The 25,542-nt window shown below is 45.6% G+C and overlaps 2 protein-coding genes across 2 annotated transcripts; both read right to left on the bottom strand.

Moving 5' to 3' along the window:
• Positions 1 to 7,251: 7,251 nt before the first annotated feature.
• LOC123043795 (uncharacterized) lies at positions 7,252 to 12,915 on the bottom strand. The gene is made up of 11 exons (XM_044466374.1): positions 12,647 to 12,915; positions 11,720 to 11,860; positions 10,993 to 11,144; positions 10,387 to 10,480; positions 9,850 to 9,920; positions 9,673 to 9,779; positions 9,143 to 9,264; positions 8,613 to 8,701; positions 8,359 to 8,418; positions 7,844 to 7,948; positions 7,252 to 7,650 (listed from the first exon to the last, which is right to left on the bottom strand). Exons 1-11 carry the CDS (start codon positions 12,840 to 12,842, stop codon positions 7,534 to 7,536), a joined length of 1,254 nt encoding a protein of 417 aa, XP_044322309.1. The 5' UTR covers positions 12,843 to 12,915; the 3' UTR covers positions 7,252 to 7,533.
• A 1,343-nt stretch (positions 12,916 to 14,258) lies between these two features.
• On the bottom strand, positions 14,259 to 16,010 carry LOC123040706 (GDSL esterase/lipase At2g23540). The gene is made up of 2 exons (XM_044463474.1): positions 15,493 to 16,010; positions 14,259 to 15,330 (listed from the first exon to the last, which is right to left on the bottom strand). Exons 1-2 carry the CDS (start codon positions 15,767 to 15,769, stop codon positions 14,468 to 14,470), a joined length of 1,140 nt encoding a protein of 379 aa, XP_044319409.1. The 5' UTR covers positions 15,770 to 16,010; the 3' UTR covers positions 14,259 to 14,467.
• Positions 16,011 to 25,542: the final 9,532 nt, after the last annotated feature.

Here is a 25,542-nt window from a genome sequence, read left to right as displayed (position 1 = left end):
TATTTAAAGTGAATGTAGCTGTCTCTAGAGCGTATCCCCAAAATGATAGCGGTAAATCGGTAAGAGACATCATAGATCGCACCATATCCAATAAAGTGCGATTACGACGTTCGGACACACCATTACGCTGAGGTGTTCCAGGCGGCGTGAGTTGTGAAACGATTCCACATTCCTTAAGTGTGTACCAAATTCATGACTTAAATATTCTCCTCCACGATCTGATCGTAAGAACTTTATCTTTCGGTCACGTTGATTCTCTACCTCATTTTGAAATTCCTTGAACTTTTCAAAGGTCTTAGACTTGTGTTTCATCAAGTAGACATACCCATATCTACTCAAGTCGTCAGTGAGAGTGAGAACATAACGATATCCTCCGCGAGCCTCAACGCTCATTGGACCGCACACATCAGTATGTATGATTTCCAATAAGTTGGTTGCTCGCTCCATTGTTCCGGAGAATGGAGTCTTGGTCATTTTGCCCATGAGGCATGGTTCACATGTGTCAAATGATTCATAATCGAGTGACTCTAAAAGTCCATCAGCATGGAGCTTCTTCATGCGCTTGACACCAATGTGACCAAGGCAGCAGTGCCACAAGTATGTGGGACTATCGTTGTCAACTTTACATCTTTTGGTATTCATACTATGAATATGTGTAACATCACGTTCGAGATTCATTAAGAATAAACCATTGACCATCGGGGCATGACCATAAAACATATCTCTCATGTAAATAGAACAACCATTATTCTCGAATTTAAATGAGTAGCCATCTTGTATTAAACGAGATCCAGATACAATGTTCATGCTCAAAGCTGGTACTAAATAACAATTATTGAGGTTTAAAACAAATCCCGTAGGTAAATGTAGAGGTAGCGTGCCGACGGCGATCACATCGACCTTGGAACCATTCCCGACGCGCATCGTCACCTCATCCTTTGCCAGTCTCCGCTTATTCCGCAGCTCCTGCTTTGAGTTACAAATATGAGCGACCGCACCGGTATCAAATACCCAAGAGCTACTACGAGTACTGGTAAGGTACACATCAATTACATGTATATCACATATACCTTTGGTTTGCCGGCCTTCTTGTCCGCTAAGTACTTGGGGCAGTTCCGCTTCCAGTGACCACTTCCCTTGCAATAAAAGCACTTAGTTTCAGGCTTGGGTCCATTGTTTGACTTCTTCCCGGCAACTGGCTTACCGGGCGCGGCAACTCCCTTGCCGTCCTTCTTGAAGTTCTTCTTACCCTTGCCTTTCTTGAACTTAGTGGTTTTATTCACCATCAACACTTGATGTTCCTTTTTGATCTCTACCTCCGCTTATTTATCATTGAATATACCTCAGGAATGGTCTTTTCCATCCCCTGCATATTGAAGTTCATCACAAAGCTCTTGTAGCTCGGTGGGAGCGACTGAAGGATTCTGTCAATGACCGCGTCATCCGGGAGATTAACTCCCAGCTGAGTCAAGCGGTTGTGCAACCCAGACATCTTGAGTATGTGCTCACTGATAGAACTATTTTCCTCCATCTTACAACTGAAGAACTTGTCGGAGACTTCATATCCTTCGACCCGGGCATGAGCTTGGAAAACCATTTTCAGCTCTTCGAACATCTCATATGCTCCGTGTTGCTCAAAACGCTTTTGGAGCCCCGTTCTAAGCTGTAAAGCATGCCGCACTGAACAAGGGAGTAATCATCAGCACGAGACTGCCAAGCGTTCATAACGTCTTGGTTCTCTGGGATTGGTGCTTCACCTAGCGGTGCTTCTAGGACATAATCTTTCTTGGCAGCTATGAGGATGATCCTCAGGTTCCGGACCCAGTCCGTATAGTTGCTGCCATCATCTTTCAGCTTGGTTTTCTCTAGGAACGCGTTGAAGTTGAGGGTAACGTGGGCCATTTGATCTACAAGACATATTGTAAAGATTTTAGACTAAGTTCATGATAATTAAGTTCATCTAATCAAATTATTTAATGAACTCCCACTCAGATTAGACATCCCTCTAGTCATCTAAGTGAAACATGATCCGAGTCAACTAGGCCGTGTCCAATCATCACGTGAGACGGACTAGTCGACATTGGTGAACATCTCCATGTTGATCGTATCTTCTATACCACTCATGCTCGACCTTTCGGTCCTCTGTGTTCCGAGGCCATGTCTGTACATGCTAGGCTCGTCAAGTCAACCTAAGTGTATTGCGTGTGTAAATCTGGCTTACACCCATTGTATTCAAACATTAGGATCTATCACACCCGATCATCACGTGGTGCTTCGAAACAACGAACCTTCGCAACGGTGCATAGTTAGGGGGAACACTTTTCTTGAAATTATTATGAGGGATCATCTTATTTACTACCGTCGTTCTAAGTAAACAAGATGAAAAACATGATAAACATCACATGCAATCAAATAGTGATATGATATGGCCAATATCATATAGCTCCTTTGATCTCCATCTTTGGGGCTCCATGATCATCTTCGTCACCGGCATGACACCATGATCTCCATCATCGTGTCTCCATGAAGTTGCTCGCCAACTATTACTTCTACTACTATGGCTAACGCGTTTAGCAATAAAGTAAAGTAATTTACATGGCGTTTCTCAATGACACATAGGTCATATAAAAAATAAAGACAACTCCTATGGCTCCTGCCGGTTGTCATACTGATCGACATGCAAGTCGTGATTCCTATTACAAGAACATGATCTCATACATCACATATATATCATTCATCACAACTTTTGGCCATATCACATCACAAAACACATGCTGCAAAAACAAGTTAGACGTCCTCTAATTGTTGTTGCATGTTTTTACGTGGCTGCAAAAGGGTTCTAGCAAGAACGTTTTCTTACCTACGTGAAATCCACAACGTGATATGCCAACTTCTATTTACCCTTCATAAGGACCCTTTTCGTTGAATCCGCTCCAACTAAAGTGGGAGAGACAGACACCCACTAGCCACCTTATGCAACTAGTGCATGTCAGTCGGTGGAACCTGTCTCATGTAAACGTACGTGTAAGGTCGGTCCAGGCCGCTTCATCCCACGATGCCGCCGAAGCAAAATAAGACTGGTAGTGGCAAGAAAGTTGACAACATCTACGCCCACAACAAATTGTGTTCTACTCGTGCAAAGAGAACTACGCATAGACCTGGCTCATGATGCCACTGTTGGGGAACGTTGCAGAAAATAAAAAAAATTCTACGCTTTCACCAAGATCAATCTATGAGTTCATCTAGCAACGAGAGAAAGGAGTGCATCTACATACCCTTGTAGATCGCGAGCGGAAGCATTCAAGAGAACGGGGTTGAGGGAGTCGTACTCGTCGTGATCCAAATCACCGATGATCCTAGTGCTGAACGGACAGCACCTCCGCGTTCAACACACGTACAGCTAAGGAAGACGTCTCCTCCTTCTTGATCCAGCAAGGAGGAGGAGAGGTTGATGGAGATCCAGCAGCACGACGGCGTGGTGGTGGATGCAGCAGTGATCTCGGCAGGGCTTCGCCGAGCTTCTACGAGAGGGAGAGATGTAGCAATGGGAGAGGGAGGCGCCAAGAGCATGGGTGCGGCTGCCCTCCCCCCTCTTTATATAGGCCCCCTAGGGGGGCGCCGGCCCTAGGAGATGGGATCTCCAAGGGGGGCGGCGGCCAGGGGGGAAACTTGCCCCCCAAGCCAGGTGGAGGCGCCCCCACCCCTAGGGTTTCCAACCCTAGGCGCAGGGGGGGCCAAGGGGGGGCGCACCAGCCCACCTGGGGCTAGTTCCCCTCCCACTTCAGCCCATGGGGCCCTCCGGGATAGGTGGCCCCACCCGATGGACCCCCCGGGACCCTTCCGGTGGTCCCGGTACAATACCGGTGACCCCCGAAACTTTCCCGATGGCCGAAACCTGACTTCCTATATATAATTCTTCACCTCCGGACCATTCCGGAACTCCCCGTGACGTCCGGGATCTCATCCGGGACTCCGAACAACTTTCCGGTTACTGCATACTAATATCTCTTCAACCCTAGCGTCACCGAACCTTAAGTGTGTAGACCCTACGGGTTCGGGAGACATGCAGACATGACCGAGACGCCTCTCCGGTCAATAACCAACAGCAGGATTTGGATACCCATGTTGGCTCCCACATACTCCTCGATGATCTCATCGGATGAACCACGATGTCGAGGATTCAATCAACCCCGTATACAATTCCCTTTGTCAATCGGTACGTTACTTGCCCGAGACTCGATCGTCGGTATCCCAATACCTCGTTTAATCTCGTTACCGGCAAGTCACTTTACTCGTACCGTAATGCATGATCCCGTGACCACACACTTGGTCACATTGAGCTCATTATGATGATGCATTACCGAGTGGGCCCAGAGATACCTCTCCGTCATACGGAGTGACAAATCCCAGTCTCGATTTGTGCCAACCCAACAGACACTTTCGGAGATACCCGTAGTGCACCTTTATAGTCAGCCAGTTACGTTGTGACGTTTGGCACACCCAAAGCACTCCTATGGTATCCGGGATTTGCACAATCTCATGGTCTAAGGAAATGATACTTGACATTTGGAAAAGCTCTAGCTAAACGAACTACACGATCTTTGAGCTATGCTTAGGATTGGGTCTTGTCCATCACATCATTCTCCTAATGATGTGATCCCGTTATCAATGACATCCAATGCCCATAGTCAGGAAACCATGACTATCTGTTGATCAACGAGCTAGTCAACTAGAGGCTTACTAGGGACATGTTGTGGTCTATGTATTCACACGTGTATTACGATTTCCGGATAACACAGTTATAGCATGAATAACAGACAATTATCATGAACAAAGAAATATAATAATAACCATTTTATTATTGCCTCTAGGGCATATTTCCAACACCCTGCACCCCTTCCCTCCGAGCGCCTGCGTGGATTACACCGTCTGACGCCATTGGGACAGAGGATGATCCGACCGCTGGCTAGGCCATTCCTGAGAGCTTTGCAACCACACAGATGGCGGCGGTCAACATGTGTGACTCGCCGCAGCTCGTTCAGGTGCGGATGAGCACAGGCTCTGGCAGTGCCGGGCTGCCCTCGACATGTTCAACGAAATGACCGAACAAGAGTCGGTGTGTTTTCTTTCCTCTTGTCCGATCAGATTTTAGCATGGACCACTAGTTCATTTCGCTCATGATGAATGATTGTAAACTATAATCATGTAGGAGGCGTTCTTGTCGAACATGATCAATGGCAATGAAGATCCGATCGAAATGGAGTATGAATTGGAGGCCACCACCGCATTTGAAGTTGGGACAACATCCGATCCCAATCCGAGCAAGAAGAAGAAGACCAAGAAGCCGAAGGCAAGAGGTCCGGCATTCTCAAGATTTGAGGGCATCTTGTTGGTCAAAGCTTGGTTGGCCACAACGATGGATCCAATATGTGGCACCGAGCAAAAGGGAATACCTTTTGGACGAAGATTTGGAAGGAGTATCACGAGAAAAACGAGTATGTGGAGCCGCATCCTATCGTGACTACTCGCAATGTGGCATCTCTCCAACATCGTTGGGGGTCGTTCAAGGGGAAGTGAACAAGTACGTCGGCTGCTACTCACAAGTGACCAAACGCCCTCAAAGTGGGATGGGAGTCGCAACTCACGTAAGCTCGATTGCCTCATCTTGCCGTCCATTGCATATGCTTCTTGTGTTTGCATTCTCGTGCTCATACATATGTTGTTTGCTAGACGGCGATGGCGGCCACTTTGTATCACGAGGTGGAGAAGAAGCCATTTGCTTTTAGCCATTGTTGGGTCATATTGAATGGCAAGTCGAAGTGGAACCAAGTCGTGGCCGACCTCAAGTCCGGCAAGAAGAGGAATGATGGCTCAAGCTCCAACCAATGAAGAGGACGATGTTGTCGTGGCGAATGGAAAAGCCACTGTACCAAAGGACAACCGTCAAGTCATGGGAAACAAGTGGGAGAAGGCACGTGCCGCCCGTGATGCCGCGGGTACCAAAATGTCCACATGGACGGGCATTTTTTCAGTGAGGGAGAACAAGAAGGAGGAGAGGTACAAGCTCATGTTGAATGCACAAAAGGAAAGGATGGAGTGTGACCGGAAGAGGACGGAGAAGAAGCTGAAAATTGAGAGGGAGACGATCGAGTTGGAGAAGCAACAAGTGGCGATCAAATGGGAGCTCGAGAAGGCCAAGACATTTGGCGACATAGAGCTTGACAAGGAGAGGTTGCAATTCGCACGGGACGCGGAAGATGCGGGGATCATGTTGACGGACGAGACCCTCCTGGATGAATATGCGAAGAAGTGGCTTGCGGACAAGAAGGAGATCAACAACCATAGGGACTACGAGACAGCGAGGGCGGCTGCGGCCCGGATGCAGGTGGAGCAGGCAGCCCGGCTGCAGGCAGAGCAGGACGAGCAGGACGCCTTCTGCTCGGAGCTGGCGCCCAACCAGTGATACGAGGCCATCTGTCACGCTCGGACACTGATTTCATTTTGTCATGTCCGGTTTGTTGAACTATAATTTGCTTTGTTTCAAATTTTGGCATTCGGACAGTTTGTATCGTATGATCGACGTGCATGGATTGCATGGATTTGAGGATCGAAATTTGCAGTAGGATATGCGGTGCAACATTTGAGGGGTATCCGTGACGCGTTCATGGACATTTGAGGGGTCGGATTTGCCAAACCCGGCTGTAGATGCTCTTAGGTATTTTTACACCCATGCTCTTAGGGCATGTACAATGGTTGATAAGATAGTCTTATCTTAAGTCTTGCATGTGCTTTAGAGATGACAAAAAAATGTGTCTACAATGAGTCATCTCTTAGCCTTATCTTCAATAACTAACAATTCTTAAAGATGTGGTGAGACATATTATGCTAAGAGATCACTTCTTATCTTCTCCATTGTTTCATGAGTTCTTTCTCCTTTACCTCATCATCTATCCTACATGGCATTTTTAAGATAGCACCATTGTACATTCCCTTAGGATGTGGGGGAGGAGAGAATGCGGGAGGATATGGCACCGTTCGCGACCACCGCTTAAAGCAAAAGATGACGTGGCTGGTTTCGCATGCGCTAAGATTAGTTTCACGTGCTCTACGATTAGTGAACGTGATGGACGGTGATAGCAACGTTTCGGATGCGATTCCAAAAATCTGACACGTTCGGCAGATATCGTTTCCGTTTATTTATTTTTGACATCATATACGCATTTGATTAATCGGCTGTCAGGCAGTAAGATATACGCAGAACATGAATGAATCATTTGGAAGCAAAATCAAAACAGTGTCGCTCTCAATGCTCCGTCGAGAATTAGCCGTCGGATATGGTGAACGAACATTTGTCTCCATCTAGTGTACCAAACAATAGTGTACACGTTATTATCGGAGGGTTCTAGTGCTACCGTGTCAAACCGATCACCGCAACCCACCCAGTCAAAAATGTTTTCCTCAGCCCTCGGGTATCAAGGGTGCCGCAGGATTTGCAGCTGCCGCGTCGAGGTGTCCAGCAGCGGTGTTGCTTCTCTACGCTGCTTCAGGCTGACGGGTGAGCTTGTCCAGATCCACGGAAATATCGAGGCCCGACTTCGCCATGGAGCTGATCATCTTTGGGATGTCCTCAATCAAAGCTTCCTCCATTGCCTGGAATATTCAGAGACTGTGTTACTAGTCGAATGCAGACCTCAACGTATTATTCATGTACCCAGTGGTTTTTCATACTAGGAGAATAGTGCAAGAACATATAGGCTAGTGACCCGAGTTGTGAGGTGAAAATTAAACTGCCAGGACCTACAAACTGCAGAAATTGAACCAAAGATCGTTTATATAATCTCACCTTCCTCTCATCTTTCTTCTGCCTTTTTATAACCTCTGTTGGCCATTCAGCAACAAGCTTTTGGAGCTCATCTTTCACAAATGGTTTCTTCTGATCAGGCAGGTGCTACATGCAACCAAAAGTTATCATCAGGCAAATGTCGATTCTGTAAGTAAGAACTGGCTACCAACTCTTTTGGCATCCAGATTTCCTGGAGTTGTGAAAAAATATCTGTACAAACTCAAAAATGCCAATAAATAGCATGGGATAGAAAAGCTTTAGGAACATAGCCACATAAGATGAAGTAAAACACAGTGAGGAAGAGCCATTTTCATCTTGAGAGAAACCAGTGCATGTTCTTGCCTTTTTGGTAATGAAGGAATTCCAGTATTGTAGGAATACAAGTCTAATAACAGGATGCAGTCGAACAATAAGACTTTATCAAGAAGGGAAATAAGAGGCTGCTGGTTGATATGAAGCAATACCAGTATTTCAGGAACACATATCTAGCTAGCAATTAGCATTGTGTAACCAACCTTGTGAAGAAGTTTAATGGTGGCGGCTGCATTATCTGGCCTGCGTTCAAGCAGAGACCCCTGCAACAAGACAATTCATAATGGGTCTTGGATTAGAAGAAATTAGTGTAGCAACGAGGGTGAAACATTAATATGAAATATTTTAGTACAAAAGTGAACAAATTCAGTAAGTTCACACGAAATGAACATTAGAAGAATCAGCATCATAGTTTTATCACTATGTACAAAATAGTGTGCATACCAGGAGCAATTACCTTTACGCATGCAAAACCTGATGTAAGAGTATAGTGCTTGATAGACTTGCCTCTCAGGCTATTGATGTTCCATATAGATTGAGAATCTCCTGCAGAAGCAGAAATATACTACTAAAGCATCCTTCACAGAACAAAACCCTCTACTTTCTGTCAAAAGAATAATGGTCTAAGATGCAACGGTTGAAGCTTTAAAGTTTAAAAAGCAACAGCAAAACTAAGATTTGACTGGTCAACAACGGAAAATGGTTATTATGAGTGACAACATCACAACACAAAATTAACAGAAACAACATTTTTCACAACATCACTCTCCTGATGTTATAATGAGGATTACTACCTTAGGAGCGAGCCAGGCCACTTGCAACGAGCAGTGGAACATATTTAGTCCATCCCTAATTGGCTAACTTGTAGCAATTTCTTGCTGTTTTTCGGCAGAGGTCCAGAACAGCCATGCATCACTAACACAGCTAACCTCAAGCTTAGGTTGACTGTTACACTATAATTTACATAAGAAGAGTCAAACTGCTTACCAACTTTGGCAGCAAATTCCATCCATACGTCAAATGCAGTACGACGCAACTTGACTCCAGCCTGAACAAATCTTGCCGCATATTTTGAGAGTAAATCCCATCTATCAGTGTTATAGCAGATACTGCAAAATACAAAAGGTATTCATGGAATTAATACTTAAACATGATCAGAGTCTTGGCCCAAAAAGGAAAACCGAAATACAAATCAAAATCACAATGAAAAAACTCTGCGATACAATTACTGAAGGATACACATATTAAACATATTTCTGGGCTATGCGTAGATGTGTAATTAATATCTAATAAGATAACATTTGGAAGATTTGTTAGGCAAAAAAGAAAAGACAGATACGATGCAGTAAAACACCAGAACTGGTTTAAATTCTCCAAAGAGCTCTTCAACTATGTACACTTTCACTTTAATCTAAAAGGGTAGGACTTCGCATGCTACGATATGAGAAGTTTTAAACACTGAAAGAGAAGAATTGTATACATTGGTAAATAGCAACTGAGAACAGATGTAAGCATACCTGAAGACAATATCAGCAGTGCCTGGTTGTAATGGCAAGGAATTCCTTCTAAGGACTTGCATTATCTTCTCCATTAGTTTAGTATCATTGTGCTCTTTAGCATGTTGCTGTAAAAGGAAAAAAAATCATTACAAAGCAACTTGGGAAGTGATCAAAAGAGTTAGTAACAATGGATACCAGTAGATAATGGGCAGAACCAATGGTTGGCGTTATTCCATAAACATTATGATTCCATAAAACCTTCAACCCTGCATTCATGGCACAAAGATGAATTACAGGTTTGGGGTTCCATTGGCCATAACAATGTGGCATTGACGCAAAAAAAGTAGCACAAAAAAGTGACATTATTTTACCCCCATAGCTGGAAAGTTTTTTGGGGGGATGGGTATCGTTTACATGCAGTATATGAAAGTCAGCATTTACATAACTGCGATATGACACCACACATTGCCATTTCCACTTATCAAATGCTTCCCAGAAAATAAGGTTAACAAATTTAGCCACATGTTCTTTCTTGTTTGAATATCTATAAAGCATCCTTCTTTAATCATTTTCATTAGGATTTAGTATTCAAGGCATAAGGCCTACAAGGCAATCTAGAGCTAAATACTATAAATATATCCAAACAACGATTTATGTGCCAACAAAAGGCCAGAAAGAAACACACGTTAACAAATAACCACAGATTTTTCAGATTGTTAAATAGAATCATACCATAGTCAACGACACCCACACGAGCACAAGCCTCAGAAACTTTCATACAGAGATGGTCGTTGAAGTTTGCATTGATGCGAAGATTTGATAGCCTCTGCATCAATAGAAAAAGTGTTGGTTTCAGACAGCATCTAGTCACAAAAATATAACTAGAAGTATGAAGAACACCCTTTGCCTGTCTACCGTCTGGAAGAAAACTATTAACTATAAGCGGGAAGAAAAGACTGACATGAGAAGCATCTAACTATAGTTAGATACTTCATGTGCTAGCAATCCAAGAGTCTGGACAATCAATTGACATCATGATCCAAGAACATAGCACCGTAACCCATATGTATATTTAAAGTCATGGTAGAAAATTGTCAATATGTTCAACATACAATGGAAATTCTATGTTAAACTCGGGTAAGTGGGCGGCTACGTTTCATAGAAACAAAAAAGATCCTAGAAATCAAGCGCAGATGTTTCACGTAACTGTCACCAGGTGGTGGCAAATTGGTGATACCACAAATGAGAATCTGTTGAGATAATAACACTACGTGATGCAAGCATGCAGCCTACTAAAGGAAGCATTCTTAGCTTAAGAGGAAAATATATGTGACTTACGAATATTCTTAGCTTCTGCAAAATCTGAAAGAGAAGTTTTATATCCTCCTCACTGGAGCAACTACTGATCATTGACCACAACCAGGCATTTGGCGGCATAGTCTGGGCTTCAACAGACTTCAGCATTTTCTGGTACAGCTCCTCTGCAGATTCTGCAGCAAATCATGACATGAGCAAATGCAAACACTATGTTAAAAAAAATGCCAAAAGGGAAGGCTGATGAACATTAGGAAATTTGCAATTAGTAAATACAATAACATAGAAACATGTGCCCAATTACATTATATTGTAACAATATGACATGAGACCACTTAGACAAAAACTGATTGTGGTAGATAAATATATAAAAGCATACAAAATCAATTCACGCGTACAGAAGAAAGGCAACGTAAATTTGCTAGAAAACGTAATTCAATGAACTATTTGTTTTGCTTTCTGAAAATGGTTCATTTATCTGCAAACATTGTATATGTCTACAGCATTCATTCGAGCATTAAGAGTCCGGACGGAACACTGATGAGTCCACATAATAGATGGCAGGCCAATACTTGTAAGAGAAATTCTTCATTGCTAACTTAATAAAGATACATAGTAAAACAATACATAGTAAAACACTAGTGAAACATAGTAAGTTAACGAATGTAGCACATAGCGGCAAGGATTAACGGAAGAGGAGGAACAAAAGACAATGACAGGACCATCGCAGAGCATAGTACTCAAAAGTAACCTTTAGGTTGGTCGATTCCGCTTGAGTCTGTCGACAAATGAGCTCTGGCCATGTGATATCCGCTTGAGTGTGCATAGCTACACAAGCACACTGATTTCTTACACCGGCAGTGAGAAGTTACGGTTCGCGATAGCAAAGTACCTAAATTATCCAAATAAATGTAGTTAGCTCAGCTGTTTTGTAAGTAGTTTGCACTACCTAATTATTTTTCTCAGAGAGATCAGAAGCAACAGAACAATAAAATAATAACCATGGCTCCCTAAAATCAATAGTCATGTGGCTTCCATGCAAACTAAACGTACACGTGCAGAGCATAGCTAAACGACCACACAAGCATGTGGAGACTTAGTAATATAGAGTATGTTCTATGATGATATATTACTAGGTCCTGAAGTAAATCAAGTAAGGCAAATACACCACAAAGCAACTGCATAGCCACTCTCAACTAATAATCCAGCACATAATCCAAAACGTGCCTCACCAAAGAAGTTGTCATCCAGGATACAGATCTCTATACCATACACAAATAATCACATCCCTAAGTCCCACCTAATTGGCCGTGAATTGACCTCAAAACACTCGGCAACAGCAGAAAACCACAGCCTCGTTCCAAAAACTATCACATAAGCCTTCCAGAGCAGAGAATGACGCACACTCCGAACATTTCCATCGCCCTAAACCCTTAAACCCTCAGCTTCATACGCTATTCGGGTGCCGTTATCCCCAAGCTTCGCCGCCTGCTCCTAGAACATGAGCGGGACTAACAAAATGAAACCCTCGATACCGTGAGCTCGAGATCGTACAGCTAGCGCGACACCCTTCCTGCCCACCACCAGTTCGACGAAATGCCGCACCAAATAACTCGGAAGCAGCGCGCTGCCGATGTCGTCACCATCAAGATGGATGTTTTGAGGCGAGAGAACTCACGAGGTAGGTGGGAGGAGAAGCTCCTGGTGTGATCTGGAGAGGAGCGCGAGGCGGGGAAGCCATTCTCGAGATGGGGCAGGAGCGCGAGCTCGGCGGCTGCCGCGCACCCGCGGTGAGAGGCGGAGAGGATTCCCTGGATCCCGGAGGCCGCCGGTGACGCGAGGAGGCGGCGCGCGCGCGCTGCGGCGGCCTGCATGGCTCGTCCTTCTCCGTGCGGCGGCCGGAGGAGTCTGGGAGGAGGAGATGGAGGCGGCCTGAGCTGGGCTGTTTGTGAGTCTGGATAGTTCGTCTGGGCTTCGGGCCCAAAATATCCAACGTCTCTGCGCTACTGTTTGCCACCTCGATCTGAGCCGTAGAAAGCTGACCGAAAGGTGGAGAGAAGTCCACGCCACACTTACCAAGAGTGTAGTTTGGCATAAGCTCACGCTGTACCTGGCCATGGGCAGCCCGGCCGGACGTCCCGACCCGACCCGGCCTGAAAAAGCCCACCCCAATCTGACCTGATGTTGCTCACAGGCTGGGCCTGGGCTTGGATTTTGAGCCCAAAGGCCAGGCTGGGCCCGGGCCCGTTGTATTTGTGATTTAACGAAGAGGCCCGGCCAAGGCCCGGTGAGCTTTTACGCTGATGGGTCGGGCTTGGGCCTAATTTTTAGGCCCGACACCCGGGCATGGGTTTTTTGTGTCGGGCTTGGTTAGGCCCGGCCCGAGGAATGGCCGGGTATAGCTCACGCAGAGCATCTCCAACAGCCGTCGTGCCAAAAACAGTCGTTTAGACATTTTGAGCATATGTTGCTGCACAAACTCTTTTAGTGCCTAAAAAGCTTTTCTCCTATCCTCATTTTTGGGCACCAAACTTCTTCATGGGAGCATCTCTAGCAAATCCTATAAAAGCAGTCAAACTTTTAAATTTATTGTACAAATTATAAAAAACATACCAAATAGATCCTGTAAAATAGCAGATCCCATAATTTTTTTAAGGTTCTCGTACATTAGAGCAACCATCCGTTATATACCGAGCCGTTTTTTGAGGGAACCTGTAAACCAGTTAACGTCGGAGTAGGGACTTGGCTACGCCGCGCGCAAGCAGCGAGCAGGCGAAGGAGCTGGGCAACAGCTGCCTGGAGCATCATTGGAGCACAGGACGGGCCGGAGCATCGCCAGAGCATCGCGAAGCGGCGTAATTTTGGGTCGGCCAGAGTTCGAGTTCATCCATGCGTGCATCTCGAGAAAAAACGTGCGGAGAAAAAAGAACTCCTACTGTACGGGTTTACGGGATTTGTTCCGTCTGATGTTTCACTGTACGTAAATTCATTTTAAGGGGGCATGTTGTCTTGAGATTTTGGGAAGAGTTGTTCTTTAGAGAGCACAATATGATGAAAGTTTTAAGCTATGTTCGGGAGGAGTTATTATCTATCGTTGGCCTCATGGTAGAACCCGTTGGGAAGGCCTGAGAGGCGGGTGGTTTACCCTGTGGCGGATGCCAGCGGTTCGGACCCGCTTATCTGTCGAACAAACTTTCACGTGTGCGATCCAATTGCCCTTGAAAGCGCACGTGTACAATTGACGAAGACAGGAACGCATTTTGCGTCGTGTGCGTGTGTGTTTCGTACGGTGACGTGCATGTGAGTCTCTGCATTTGTATTGTTTTCAAAAAAGTAAAATCGACTTCAAACCAGTCGTACACACGCGCGATCGCCCATAGCTAGGGTTCATACATCAAATATGTTCCCAAGTTATACACGCCAAACTTCGCGAACCAAAACGCAAAATGTCACCGACGGAACGAAGCCAGATCGATCTGAGTCGAGTCTCTCTGTCTGTCTAGAGCTTGAAGAGCTTCCTGAGGTTCATGGGCGAGATGTATTTGCTGTCGCCGTCGACGATGTACTTGGCGAGCAGGACGTTGGCCTTCTCGCTGGGGTGGTAGGGGTCCCAGAACACGTGGTTCTCCCGGTCGTCGCACATGCTGGACGTCGGCCCGCACGGCACGATCCCGGCGTACCTGCCGCCGTTGCCGCAGCAGGCCACGCTGGCCGTCGAGAACCCGTACTTCCTGTGGTTGGCGATGAGCTCCATCACCAGGTCGTACACGTTGGCCAGCAGGAACCTGCCTCCCGGCAGCCCGCCGGCGTTGAGCTCGATGAGGAGGTCGCGGAGGCGACCGTTGTACTGCGCGGCGAGCGTGTTGGGCAGCTTCACGCACTCGTCGTCCTTGACCCGGTTCAGCGTCTTCTGGTACGGGATGCACCCCAGCGGCCCCACGTTGGCCACCACGAACTTGCGCGCGCCCAGCGCGTGCAGCCGCGTGAGCTGCTCCCGGAGGTGGATGATGAGGTCGTCGATGAAGCCGTCGGGCGACTCGGCCACGCGCGTGCCGGCGGAGAGCACCGGCATCAGGTAGTTGTTGAGGAAGTCGTTGGAGCCGACGGTGATGGAGAAGATGGCCTTCTTGTGGATGAACTCCCGCGCCTTCTCCTTGCCCAGCAGGCCGTCCAGCTCCCGCCGCGTGATGTTGAAGTAGTCCACCTGCACGTCCATGCCGATCCGGTTCACGAACACCCTGCCCGTGCCGTTCAGGATCCCGGCCCCGCCGGACGCGTAGTTCACGCCGTTCAGCAGCGCGCCGCCCGTCGTGTTCGGCGCCAGGAACGGCGGCGAGTAGTCCGCCTGGCCCAGCATCTCCCCTGGAAAATGGAGTTTACGTCTGTTTTAAGTGACACAGTGATGGCAACTTTGCGTTGTTTCTTACTAGAAAAAACAGAGTGCGATGGCAGCTCTAAGCTCATCGTACAAGGATAATATATTCAGTACTTGAAAATGTTTCGTGTTACAAGGACTGAAATTACCTATGATGTCGGCGATGGTCCGGCCGTTGGTGAAGCGGCCGGTGGGCGTCCCGCCGGAGGCGGCGAAGTCGATGCCGTTGGGGTTCATGTCGGCCTTGGACAGCGTGGAGAGGTAGTTGTTGTTCCCGGCGTCGACCAGCGAGTCCCCGAAGATGAAGGACGCGCCGGGCGTGTCCTCGTCCACGGTGTCCTCCCCTCTCACCCTCACCACCGCCGCCGCGCACAGCACCGCCACGACGGCCATAGCCACCGCCGCCGCCGAAGCCATTCTCCCCATGCAGATCAAGCCTCGAGTCAGCTTGCCACTCGCAACGACAGCACGCACGTACGAACTGAGCTGACACCACAAGAGCAGGGTATATAGGCAGCGAGGCGCGCGTTAGGTGGCGCGGTCGATGACTATCTGGACCTTATGTCACCTTCTCCTAGCTCAGGATCTCCATGGGAGCGAGACCATGGATGGGAGAAGAACACACGGCTCGATGGATCGACTGTGGCTTGTGGGATTCGTGTCTGCAATGGGGGTGCTTGATATGGAAGCTCAGTGGTGGAGGGTTTGGTTTGCTGGTTTGACGCATGTGGTGGACAGTGCTAGATATGGTAGTTAAGCAAACAAGCGTTACGTCTCACTCTCCTGCACGTATGCCTCGAGTCGAGAGTGGAGACGTATGCGCGCGACCGCCGGAGTCAGCAGGGACGGGTGATGCGCGTTGGGCGCTCCCGAAAAGCGGCGCCTTTCCCCCTGCGTTGGCGCGGTTGGGTGGGGGTTTAGGTGGCCTGAAATAACCAAACGATGTTGCACGCGTTCCAGGGGTAGAGATGTACTACTCTCGTCGTTGTCTGGCAGATGGTTTCTGTGGATATATGTTTTTTTTTTTGCGGCGAGGGAATAGATAGATGTTGATGATGGAGAACCTGGGGTGCATTAAGAAAATTGTGATGGAGATTTTTTTTTTTTTACTTTTCCATTTTCAAGCTAGTGAGGCAAATTCTTTTTTTAGAGGATTTACAACCGGACTGGACAAATCCAACACCCAGAATGTGCTCGCGGGCGAGACCAGATGTGCCGCGGACAGCACCCGCCAGCCATGGCGGAGACAGGGGTGCCAGCTAGGGCCCACATGCAATGTTTTTCACTAGAACACTGAGTATTTATGCTAAAACAGTGTACTAGATTTGCATTTAGTTGGTTTGGCCCTCCCCAAGCTAGTTTATCAATCCTTCCCCTTGGCCACCCTTATTCAGTTTTTCTAGCTCTGCCACTGCCCGCCGGCTCCTTATTTGTTCTCTCTGACAACCACGCTTCTTATATGCAACCCTCATATTCATGCAAATCCATACACACCACCATATAACAAAAACTCATCATCAATTCAACGATTTGATGATACAAAATAAAAGACAATTCAACAATTTATTGCATGGCAAAAAAGATTCAACAATTTATTATATGCCAAAATAAAATTCAACAATTCATACATAGATAAACAATACAAAAATGAATGAAACGCCTCCATTGTTGCCCTCGTTGATCCTCTTCTTCGTGCCGATCAACCACTTCTTGCCTTCATCATCCAAAATGTTAGTGCCCTGCAACATGATCCTCAATTCTTTCATGTCTATTGCAAGCCTCTAGCTAGCTAGCTCTCTCTCTCTCTCTCTCTCTCTCTCTCTCTCTCTCTCTCTCTCTCTCTCTCTCTCTCTCTCAATTCCTTGCAACATCGTCGCCTTTTCAACCTCCCATTTTGCATACTTCTCTTACTCCTCCAATTCTATTTTCTCCCTCTCCATGTTCAACCTTAACTGCATCTTCCCCCTTTGCACATTTATGAAGATCTTGTACCTCTCCTCCTCCTACACCTATTTGCAGAAAAATACATGTCCATGTGGCACACATTTGCTTGTCGCGCCATCATGTGCGACCCGCTCCTTCTCCCACTTGTTTCCTATCACATACCAGTTCCTCTTTGGCACGGTGGCTTATATGTCCGCCACTCCACTATGTTTTTCTTCGTCATCAAATCCAATTGATTGATTGGAGCTAGACCCATCGTATTTCTTCATCTTCTTGGTGTCATTTTGGAGGGCCTCAAGGATGGGTTGCCACTTTGATTTCCCATTTAATTTCAACCAACAATGGGATGAAGTGAAGGCTTCTTTCGGTTTGTTGGTACAAACTTGCCGCTGATATGTCCCAAACGTATATACTTTTCCAAAAACTTTTAGTCTTATTTTGATCTCTAATTTTCATAATTTGAGTTAAACTAACCTAGCCTGACGTTGTTTTCAGCAAAACTACCTTGGTCTATTTTTGTGCAGAAATAAAAGTGCTCGAAATTGGACATGAATTTTTGGAGAATTATTTTGAAATAGTTGAAGATTTATGGAACAAAGATGCACTAGGGGGGCACCCTCCAGGGTGCACCACCTGGCTGTGTGGGGCCCTAGCCACTGCCTTACAACGATTCCACCACCATAAATTCCCATATATGCCCAAGAAAATCATGGAAATTATCATCATATTTTACGATACGGAGCCGCCGCCATCTCCTATTCTTCCTCGGGAGATCTGATCTGGAGTTCGTTTCTAACTCCGGAGAGGGGGATTCGTCGCCGTCAACCGCAACTTTAACAGTTCGGAGCCGCTGCCCCACGACCAACCCACCATTGTGAAATGCACAATTCTTTGGCATGTGAAATGCATATGCTTGTAATTCAACAATATCGATATGTTATGTGAATTGCACATGTATATGCATATGTTTCAACTCGGATTCATGTAAAATGTATTAGATTATAACATTCATTATTAATTGTATGAGTATATTTCGTTATGTATGAAATGTGCAAATGCTGCTAGCAAATAACGTTGTCGCGGCAGGATTTTTCCTTGCCATGCTACAAAACAAACTAGTAGCGATTAAATTGAGTAAACGCTGATAATAGTATTGAAAAGTAGCAGCGTTCAACCTGCCCGAATGCTGCAGGTTAGCTCTGACACCTTAAGGTACACAAAGCGTCGCTAATGTCAGAGCAGACTTGCAGTATGTGCATGGGTCGAATGCTGCTGGTTACTAACAGACTAGCCACATGCGCGCGGAACGCTGCTAGCTATGTCACACTAGCAGCATGCATAGAACACGCGGCTAATGGTACCTTACCAACATTGTTGTACCGGCGGCGTTCTCACCGAACGCGCCTGGAGGGCTAGAGCGCACACGGCTAGTAAGGGTGCTACATGTGTGTGTCCTTGTTTTCCCTTGGGTTTTGGTTGTCAATAGGCATCGGCGAGATGGTACGGATGATGGTGCATTGGAACAAAGTCCCTCTTGGCTCTTCCTACCTCGATGGCATTTGATCTAACGTCAATGAAGGGACAGTGGGGGTCAGGGACGAAGCTAGAAAATAAATCTTATGTAGTCATCTCTACAACAATGGTGTCATCTTCAGAAAATAACGATGACTAGTGCATAGATCACCTTCTGGTATGTGGCCCCGGATGTTGGGGAACGTAGCAGAAATTCAAAATTTTCCTACGTAACACCAAGATCTATCTATGGAGAGACCAGCAACGAGTAGAAAGGGGAGTGCATCTACATACCCTTGTAGATCGCTAAGCGGAAGCGTTCAAGTGAACGGGGTTGATGGAGTCGTACTCATCGTGATTCAGATCACCGATGATCCTAGTGCCGAACGGACGGCACCTCCGCGTTCAACACACGTACAGCTCGACGATGTCTCCCACGCCTTGATCCAGCAAGGAGAGAGGGAGAGGTTGAGGAAGACTCCATCCAGCAGCAGCACAACGACATGGTGGTGATGGAGGAGTGTGGCAATCCTGCAGGGCTTCGCCAAGCACCTACGGGAGAGGAGGAGGTGTCACGGGAGGGAGGGAGGCGCCAAGGGCTCAGGTATGGATGCCCTCCCTCCCCTCCACTATATATAGGGGCAGGGGAGAGGGGGGAGGCGCAGCCTTGCCACTTCCTCCAAGGAAGGGGTGCGGCTAAGAGGGGGGAGGAGTCCATCCTCCCCAAGGCACCTCGGAGGTGCCTTCCCCCTTTAGGACTCTCCCCTTTTTCCTATATCTTGGCGCATGGGCCTCTAGGGGCTGGTGCCCTTGGCCCATGTAGGCCAAGGCGCACCCCCTACAGCCCATGTGGCCCCCCGGGGCAGGTGGCCCCACCCGGTGGGCCCCCCGGGACCCTTCCGGTGGTCCCGGTACAATACCGATGACCCCGAAACTTGTCCCGATGGCCGAAACAGGACTTCCTATATATAAATCTTTACCTCCGGACCATTCCGGAACTCCTCGTGACGTCTGGGATCTCATCCGGGACTCCGAAAAACATTCGGTAACCACATACAAGCTTCCTTTATAACCCTAGCGTCATCGAACCTTAAGTGTGTAGACCCTACGGGTTCGGGAGACATGCAGACATGACCGAGATGTTCTCCGGTCAATAACCAACAGCGGGATCTGGATACCCATGTTGGCTCCCACATGTTCCACGATGATCTCATCGGATGAACCACGATGTCAAGGACTCAATCAATCCCGTATACAATTCCCTTTGTCTAGCGGTATGGTACTTGCCCGAGATTCGATCGTCGGTATACCGATACCTTGTTCAATCTCGTTACCGGCAAGTCTCTTTACTCGTTCCGTAACACATCATCCCGTGATCAACCCCTTGGTCACATTGTGCACATTATGATGATGTCCTACCGAGTGGGCCCAGAGATACCTCTCCGTTTACACGGAGTGACAAAATCCCAATCTCGATTCGTGCCAACCCAACAAACACTTTCAGAGATACCCGTAGTGTACCTTTATAGCCACCCAGTTACGTTGTGACGTTTGGCACACCCAAAGTACTCCTACGGTATCCGGGAGTTGCACAATCTCATGGTCTAAGGAAATGATACTTGACATTAGAAAAGCTTTAGCATACGAACTACATGATCTTGTGCTAGGCTTAGGATTGGGTCTTGTCCATCACATCATTCTCCTAATGATGTGATCCCGTTATCAACGACATCCAATGTCCATGGTCAGGAAACCGTAACCATCTATTGATTAACGAGCTAGTCAACTAGAGGCTTACTAGGGACATGGTGTTGTCTATGTATCCACACATGTATCTGAGTTTCCTATCAATACAATTCTAGCATGGATAATAAACGATTATCATGAACAAGGAAATATAATAATAATCAATTTATTATTGCCTCTAGGGCATATTTCCAACAGTCTCCCACTTGCACTAGAGTCAATAATCTAGTTCACATCGATATGTGATTAACACTCAAGGTCACATCCCCATGTGACTAACACCCAAGAGTTTACTAGAGTCAATAATCTAGTTCACATTTACCATGTGATTAACACTCGATGAGTTCTGGGTTTGATCATGTTATGCTTGTGAGAGAGGTTATAGTCAACGGGTCTGAACCTTTCTGATCCGTGTGTGCTTTACAAATCTCTATGTCATCTCCTAGATGCAGCTACCACGTTCTATTTGGAGCTATTCCAAATAACTTTTCTACTTTGAGCTATTCTAAATTGTTGCTCCATTATACGTATCCGGTATCTCTACTCAGAGCTATCCGGATAGGTGTTAAGCTTGCATCGACGTAACCCTTTACGACGAACTCTTTTACCACCTCCATAATTGAGAAAATTCCTTAGTCCACTAGTTACTAAGGATAACTTTGACCGCTGTCCTGTGATCCATTCTTGGATCACTCTTGTACCCCTTGACTGACTCATGGTAAAGCACACTTCAGGTGCGGTACACAGCATAGCATACTGTAGAGCCTATGTCTTAAGCATAGGGGACGACCTTCGTTCCTTTCTCTCTATTCTGCCATGGTCGAGCTTTAAGTCTTAACTTCATACCTTACAACTCAGGCAAGAACTCCTTCTTTGACTGATCCATCTTGAACACCTTCAAGATCACGTCAAGGCATGTGCTCATTTGAAAGTACTATTAAGCGTTTTGATCTATCCTTATAGATCTTGATGCTCAATGTTCAAGTAGCTTAATCCAGGTTTTCCATTGAAAACACTTTCCAAATAACCCTATTTGCTTTCCAGAAATTCTACGTCATTTCTGATCATTAATATGTCAACAACATATATTCATCAGAAATTCTATAGTGCTCCCACTCACTTCTTTGGAAATACAAGTTTCTCATAAACTTTGTATACACCCAAAATCTTTGATCATCATCAAAGCATACATTCCAACTCCGAGATGCTCACTCCAGTCCTCAGAAGGATTGCTGGAGCTTTGCATACTTATTAGCATATTTCAGGATAGACAAAACCTTCCGGTTGTATCACATACAACCTTTCCTCAAGAATCGTCGAGGAAACAATGTTTTGACATCCTATCTGCAAGATTTCATAAATAATGCAGTAATTGCTAATATAATTCCAACAGACTCTTAGCATCGCTACGAGTGAGAAAGTCTCATCGTAGTCAACTCCTTGAACTTGTCGAAAAACATCTTAACGACAAGTCAAGCTTTCTCAATGGTGACACTTACCATCATTGTCTGTCTTCCTTTCAAAATCCATATGTACCTAACAGCCTTACGACCATCAAGTAGTTCTTCCAAAGTCTACACTTTGTTTTCATACATGGATCCTCTCTCGGGTTTTATGGCCTTGAGCCATTTATCGGAATCCGGGCCCACCATCGCTTCTCCATAGCTCGTAGGTTCATTGTTGTCTAGCAACATGACTTCCAAGACAGGATTACGTACCACTCTGAAGTAGTACGCATCCTTGTCATCCTACGAGGTTTGGGAGTGACTTGATCCGAAGTTTCATGATCAATATCATAAGCTTCCACTTCAATTGGTGTAGGTGCCACAGGAACAACTCCCTGTGCCCTGTCACACACTAGTTGAAGAGACGGTTCAATAACCTCATCAAGTCTCCACCATCCTCTCACTCAATTCTTTCGAGAGAAACTTTTCCTCGAGAAAGGACCCGATTCTAGAAACAATCCATATTGCTTTCGGATCTGAATTAGGAGGTATACCCAACTGTTTTGGGTTTCCTATGAAGATGCATTTTATCCGCTTTGGGTTCGAGCTTATCAACCTGAAACTTTTTCATATAAGCGTCGCAGCCCCAAACTTTTAAGAAACGACAACTTAGGTTTCTCTAAACCATAATTCATACGGTGTCATCTCAACGGAATTACGTGGTGCCCTATTTAAAGTGAATGTGGTTGTCTCTAATGCCTAACCCATGGACAATAGTGGTAATTCGATAAGAGACATCATGGTACGCACCATATCCAATAGGGTGCAACTATGATGTTCGGACACACCATCACACTATGGTGTTCCAGGCGGTATTAATTGCGAAACAATTTCCACAATGTCTTAATTGTGTGCCAAAACTCGTAACTTAGATATTCATCTCTATGATCATATCATAGACATTTTATCCTCTTGTCACAATGATCTGCTACTTCACTCTGAAATTACTTGAACCATTCAATAATTCAGACTTGTGTTTCATCAAGTAAATATTCTCAACATCTACTCGAATCATCTGTGAAGTAAGAACATAATGATATTCACTGCATGCCTCATCACTCATTGGACTACACACATCAAAATGTGTTACTTCCAACAAGTTGCTATATTGTTCCATCTTACTGAAACCGAGGTTTTTCAGTCATCTTGCCCATGTGGTATGATTTGCATATCTCAAGTGATTCAAAATCAAGTGAGTTCAAACAGTCCATTTGCATGGAGTTTCTTCATGCATATATACCAATAGACATGGTTCGCATGTCTCAAACTTTTCAAAAATGAGTGAGTCCAAAGATCCATCAACATGGAGCTTCTTCATGCGTTTTATACCATTATGACTTACATGGCAGTGCCACAAGTAAGTGGTACTATCATTACTATCTTATATCTTTTGGCATGAAAATGCGTATCACTACGACCGAGATTCAATAAACCATTCCTTTAGGTGCAAGACCATTGAAGGTATTATTCAAAAATAGAGTAACCATTATTCTCCTTAAATGAATAACCGTATTGCGATAGACATAATCCAATCATGTCTATGCTCAACGCAAACACCAATCTCGGTGGTAGAGGGAGCGTGCGATGCTTGATCATATCAACCTTGGAAACACTTCCAACATATATCGTCAGCTCACCTTTAGCTAGTCTCCGTTTATTCCGTAGCTTTTATTTCGAGTTACTAACACTTAGCAACCGAACCGGTATCCAATACCCTGGTGCTACTAGGAGTACTAGTAAAGTACACATTAACATAATGTATATCCAATATACTTCTATCGACCTTGCCAGCCTTCTCATCTACCAAGTATCTAGGGTAATGCTGCTCCAGTGGTTGTTCCCCTTATTACAGAAGCACTTAGTCTCGGGTTTGGGTTCAACCTTGGGTTTCTTCACTAGAGCAACAGCTGAATTGCCGTTTCATGAAGTATCCCTTTGTTCCCTTGCCCTTCTTGAAACTAGTGGTTTCACCAACCATCAAAAATTGATGCTCCTTCTTGATTTCTACTTTCGCGGTGTCAAACATCATGAATATTTCAAGGATCATCATATCTATCCCTGATATGTTATAGTTAATCATGAAGCTCTAGCAGCTTGGTGGCAATGACTTTGGGGAAACATCACTATCTCATCTGGAGGATCAACTCCCACTCGATTCAAGTGATTGTTGTGCTCAGACAATCTGAGCACAAGCTCAACGATTGAGCTTTTCTCCCTTAGTTTGCAGGCTAAGAAAATCGTCGGAGGTCTTATACCTCTTGACGTGGGCACGAGCCTGAAATCCCAATTTCAGCCCTCGAAACATCTCATATGTTCCGCGACGTTTCGAAAACGTCTTTGGTGCCTCTACTTAAACCATTTAATTGAACTATCACGTAGTTATCAAAACGTGTATGTCCGATGTTCGCAACATCGACAAACGACATTGGGGTTCAGCACACTGAGCGGTGCATTAAGGACATAAGCTTTCTACTGATCGCATAATCGCTACTATCAACTTTCAACTATATTTTCTCTAGGAACTGTAGCAACGGTGCACAGTTAGGGGAGAACACTTCTTGAAATTTTGTAAGGGATCATCTTATTTACTACCGTCGTCCTAAGCAAACAAGATGCATAAACATGATAAACATCACATGCAATCAAATAGTGACATGATATGGCCAATATCATTTTGCTCCTTTTGATCTTCATCTTCGGGGCTCCATGATCATCATCGTCACCGGCACGACACCATGATCTCCATCATCATGATCTCCATCATCGTGTCTTCATGAAGTTGTCACGCCAACGACTACTTCTACTTCTATGACTAACGCGTTTAGCAATAAAGTAAAGTAGTTTACATGGCGTTCTTCAATGACACGCAGGTCATACAATAAATAAAGACAACTCCTATGGCTCCTGCCGGTTGTCATACTCATCGACATGCAAGTCGTGAATCCTATTACAAGAACACGATCAATCTCATACATCACATATCATTCATCACATTCTTCTTGGCCATATCACATCACATAGCATACCCTGCAAAAACAAGTTAGACGTCCTCTAATTGTTGTTGCATGTTTTACGTGGCTGCTATGGGTTTCTAGCAAGAACGTTTCTTACCTACGCAAGACCACAACGTGATATGCCAATTGCTATTTACCCTTCATAAGGACCCTTTTCATCGAATCCGTTCCGACTAAAGTGGGAGAGACTGGCACCCGCTAGCCACCTTATGCACCAAGTGCATGTCAATCGGTGGAACCTGTCTCACGTAAGAGTACGTGTAAGGTCGGTCCGGGCCGCTTCATCCCACAATACCGTCGAAACAAGATTGGACTAGTAACGGTAAGCATATTGAACAACATCAACGCCCACAACTACTTTGTGTTCTACTCGTGCAAAGAATCTACGCAATAGACCTAGCTCATGATGCCACTTTTGGGGAACGTAGCAGAAATTCAAAATTTTCCTACGTAACACCAAGATCTATCTATGGAGAGA

Source organism: Triticum aestivum, chromosome 2B (genome assembly GCF_018294505.1).
Source record: "Triticum aestivum cultivar Chinese Spring chromosome 2B, IWGSC CS RefSeq v2.1, whole genome shotgun sequence".
Classification (NCBI taxonomy): domain Eukaryota; kingdom Viridiplantae; phylum Streptophyta; class Magnoliopsida; order Poales; family Poaceae; genus Triticum; species Triticum aestivum.
The sequence above is the reverse complement of the archived record's forward strand: the minus strand, read 5'-3'. Positions and strand labels throughout refer to the sequence as shown.

Bases quoted from the DNA above. Each gene is read 5' to 3' on its own strand.
- LOC123040706 (XM_044463474.1), bottom strand. From the start codon at position 15,769: ATGGGGAGAATGGCTTCGGCGGCGGCGGTGGCTATGGCCGTCGTGGCG. The intron at 15,331-15,492 runs GTAATTTCAGTC...TCCATTTTCCAG, and splicing joins GACCATCGCCGACATCATAG to GGGAGATGCTGGGCCAGGCG.
- LOC123043795 (XM_044466374.1), bottom strand. From the start codon at position 12,842: ATGCAGGCCGCCGCAGCGCGCGCGCGCCGCCTCCTCGCGTCACCGGCG. The intron at 9,921-10,386 runs GTATGATTCTAT...CCATGAATGCAG, and splicing joins TGTGGGTGTCGTTGACTATG to GGTTGAAGGTTTTATGGAAT. The intron at 8,702-9,142 runs GTAAGCAGTTTG...CTGCTTCTGCAG, and splicing joins GGAATTTGCTGCCAAAGTTG to GAGATTCTCAATCTATATGG.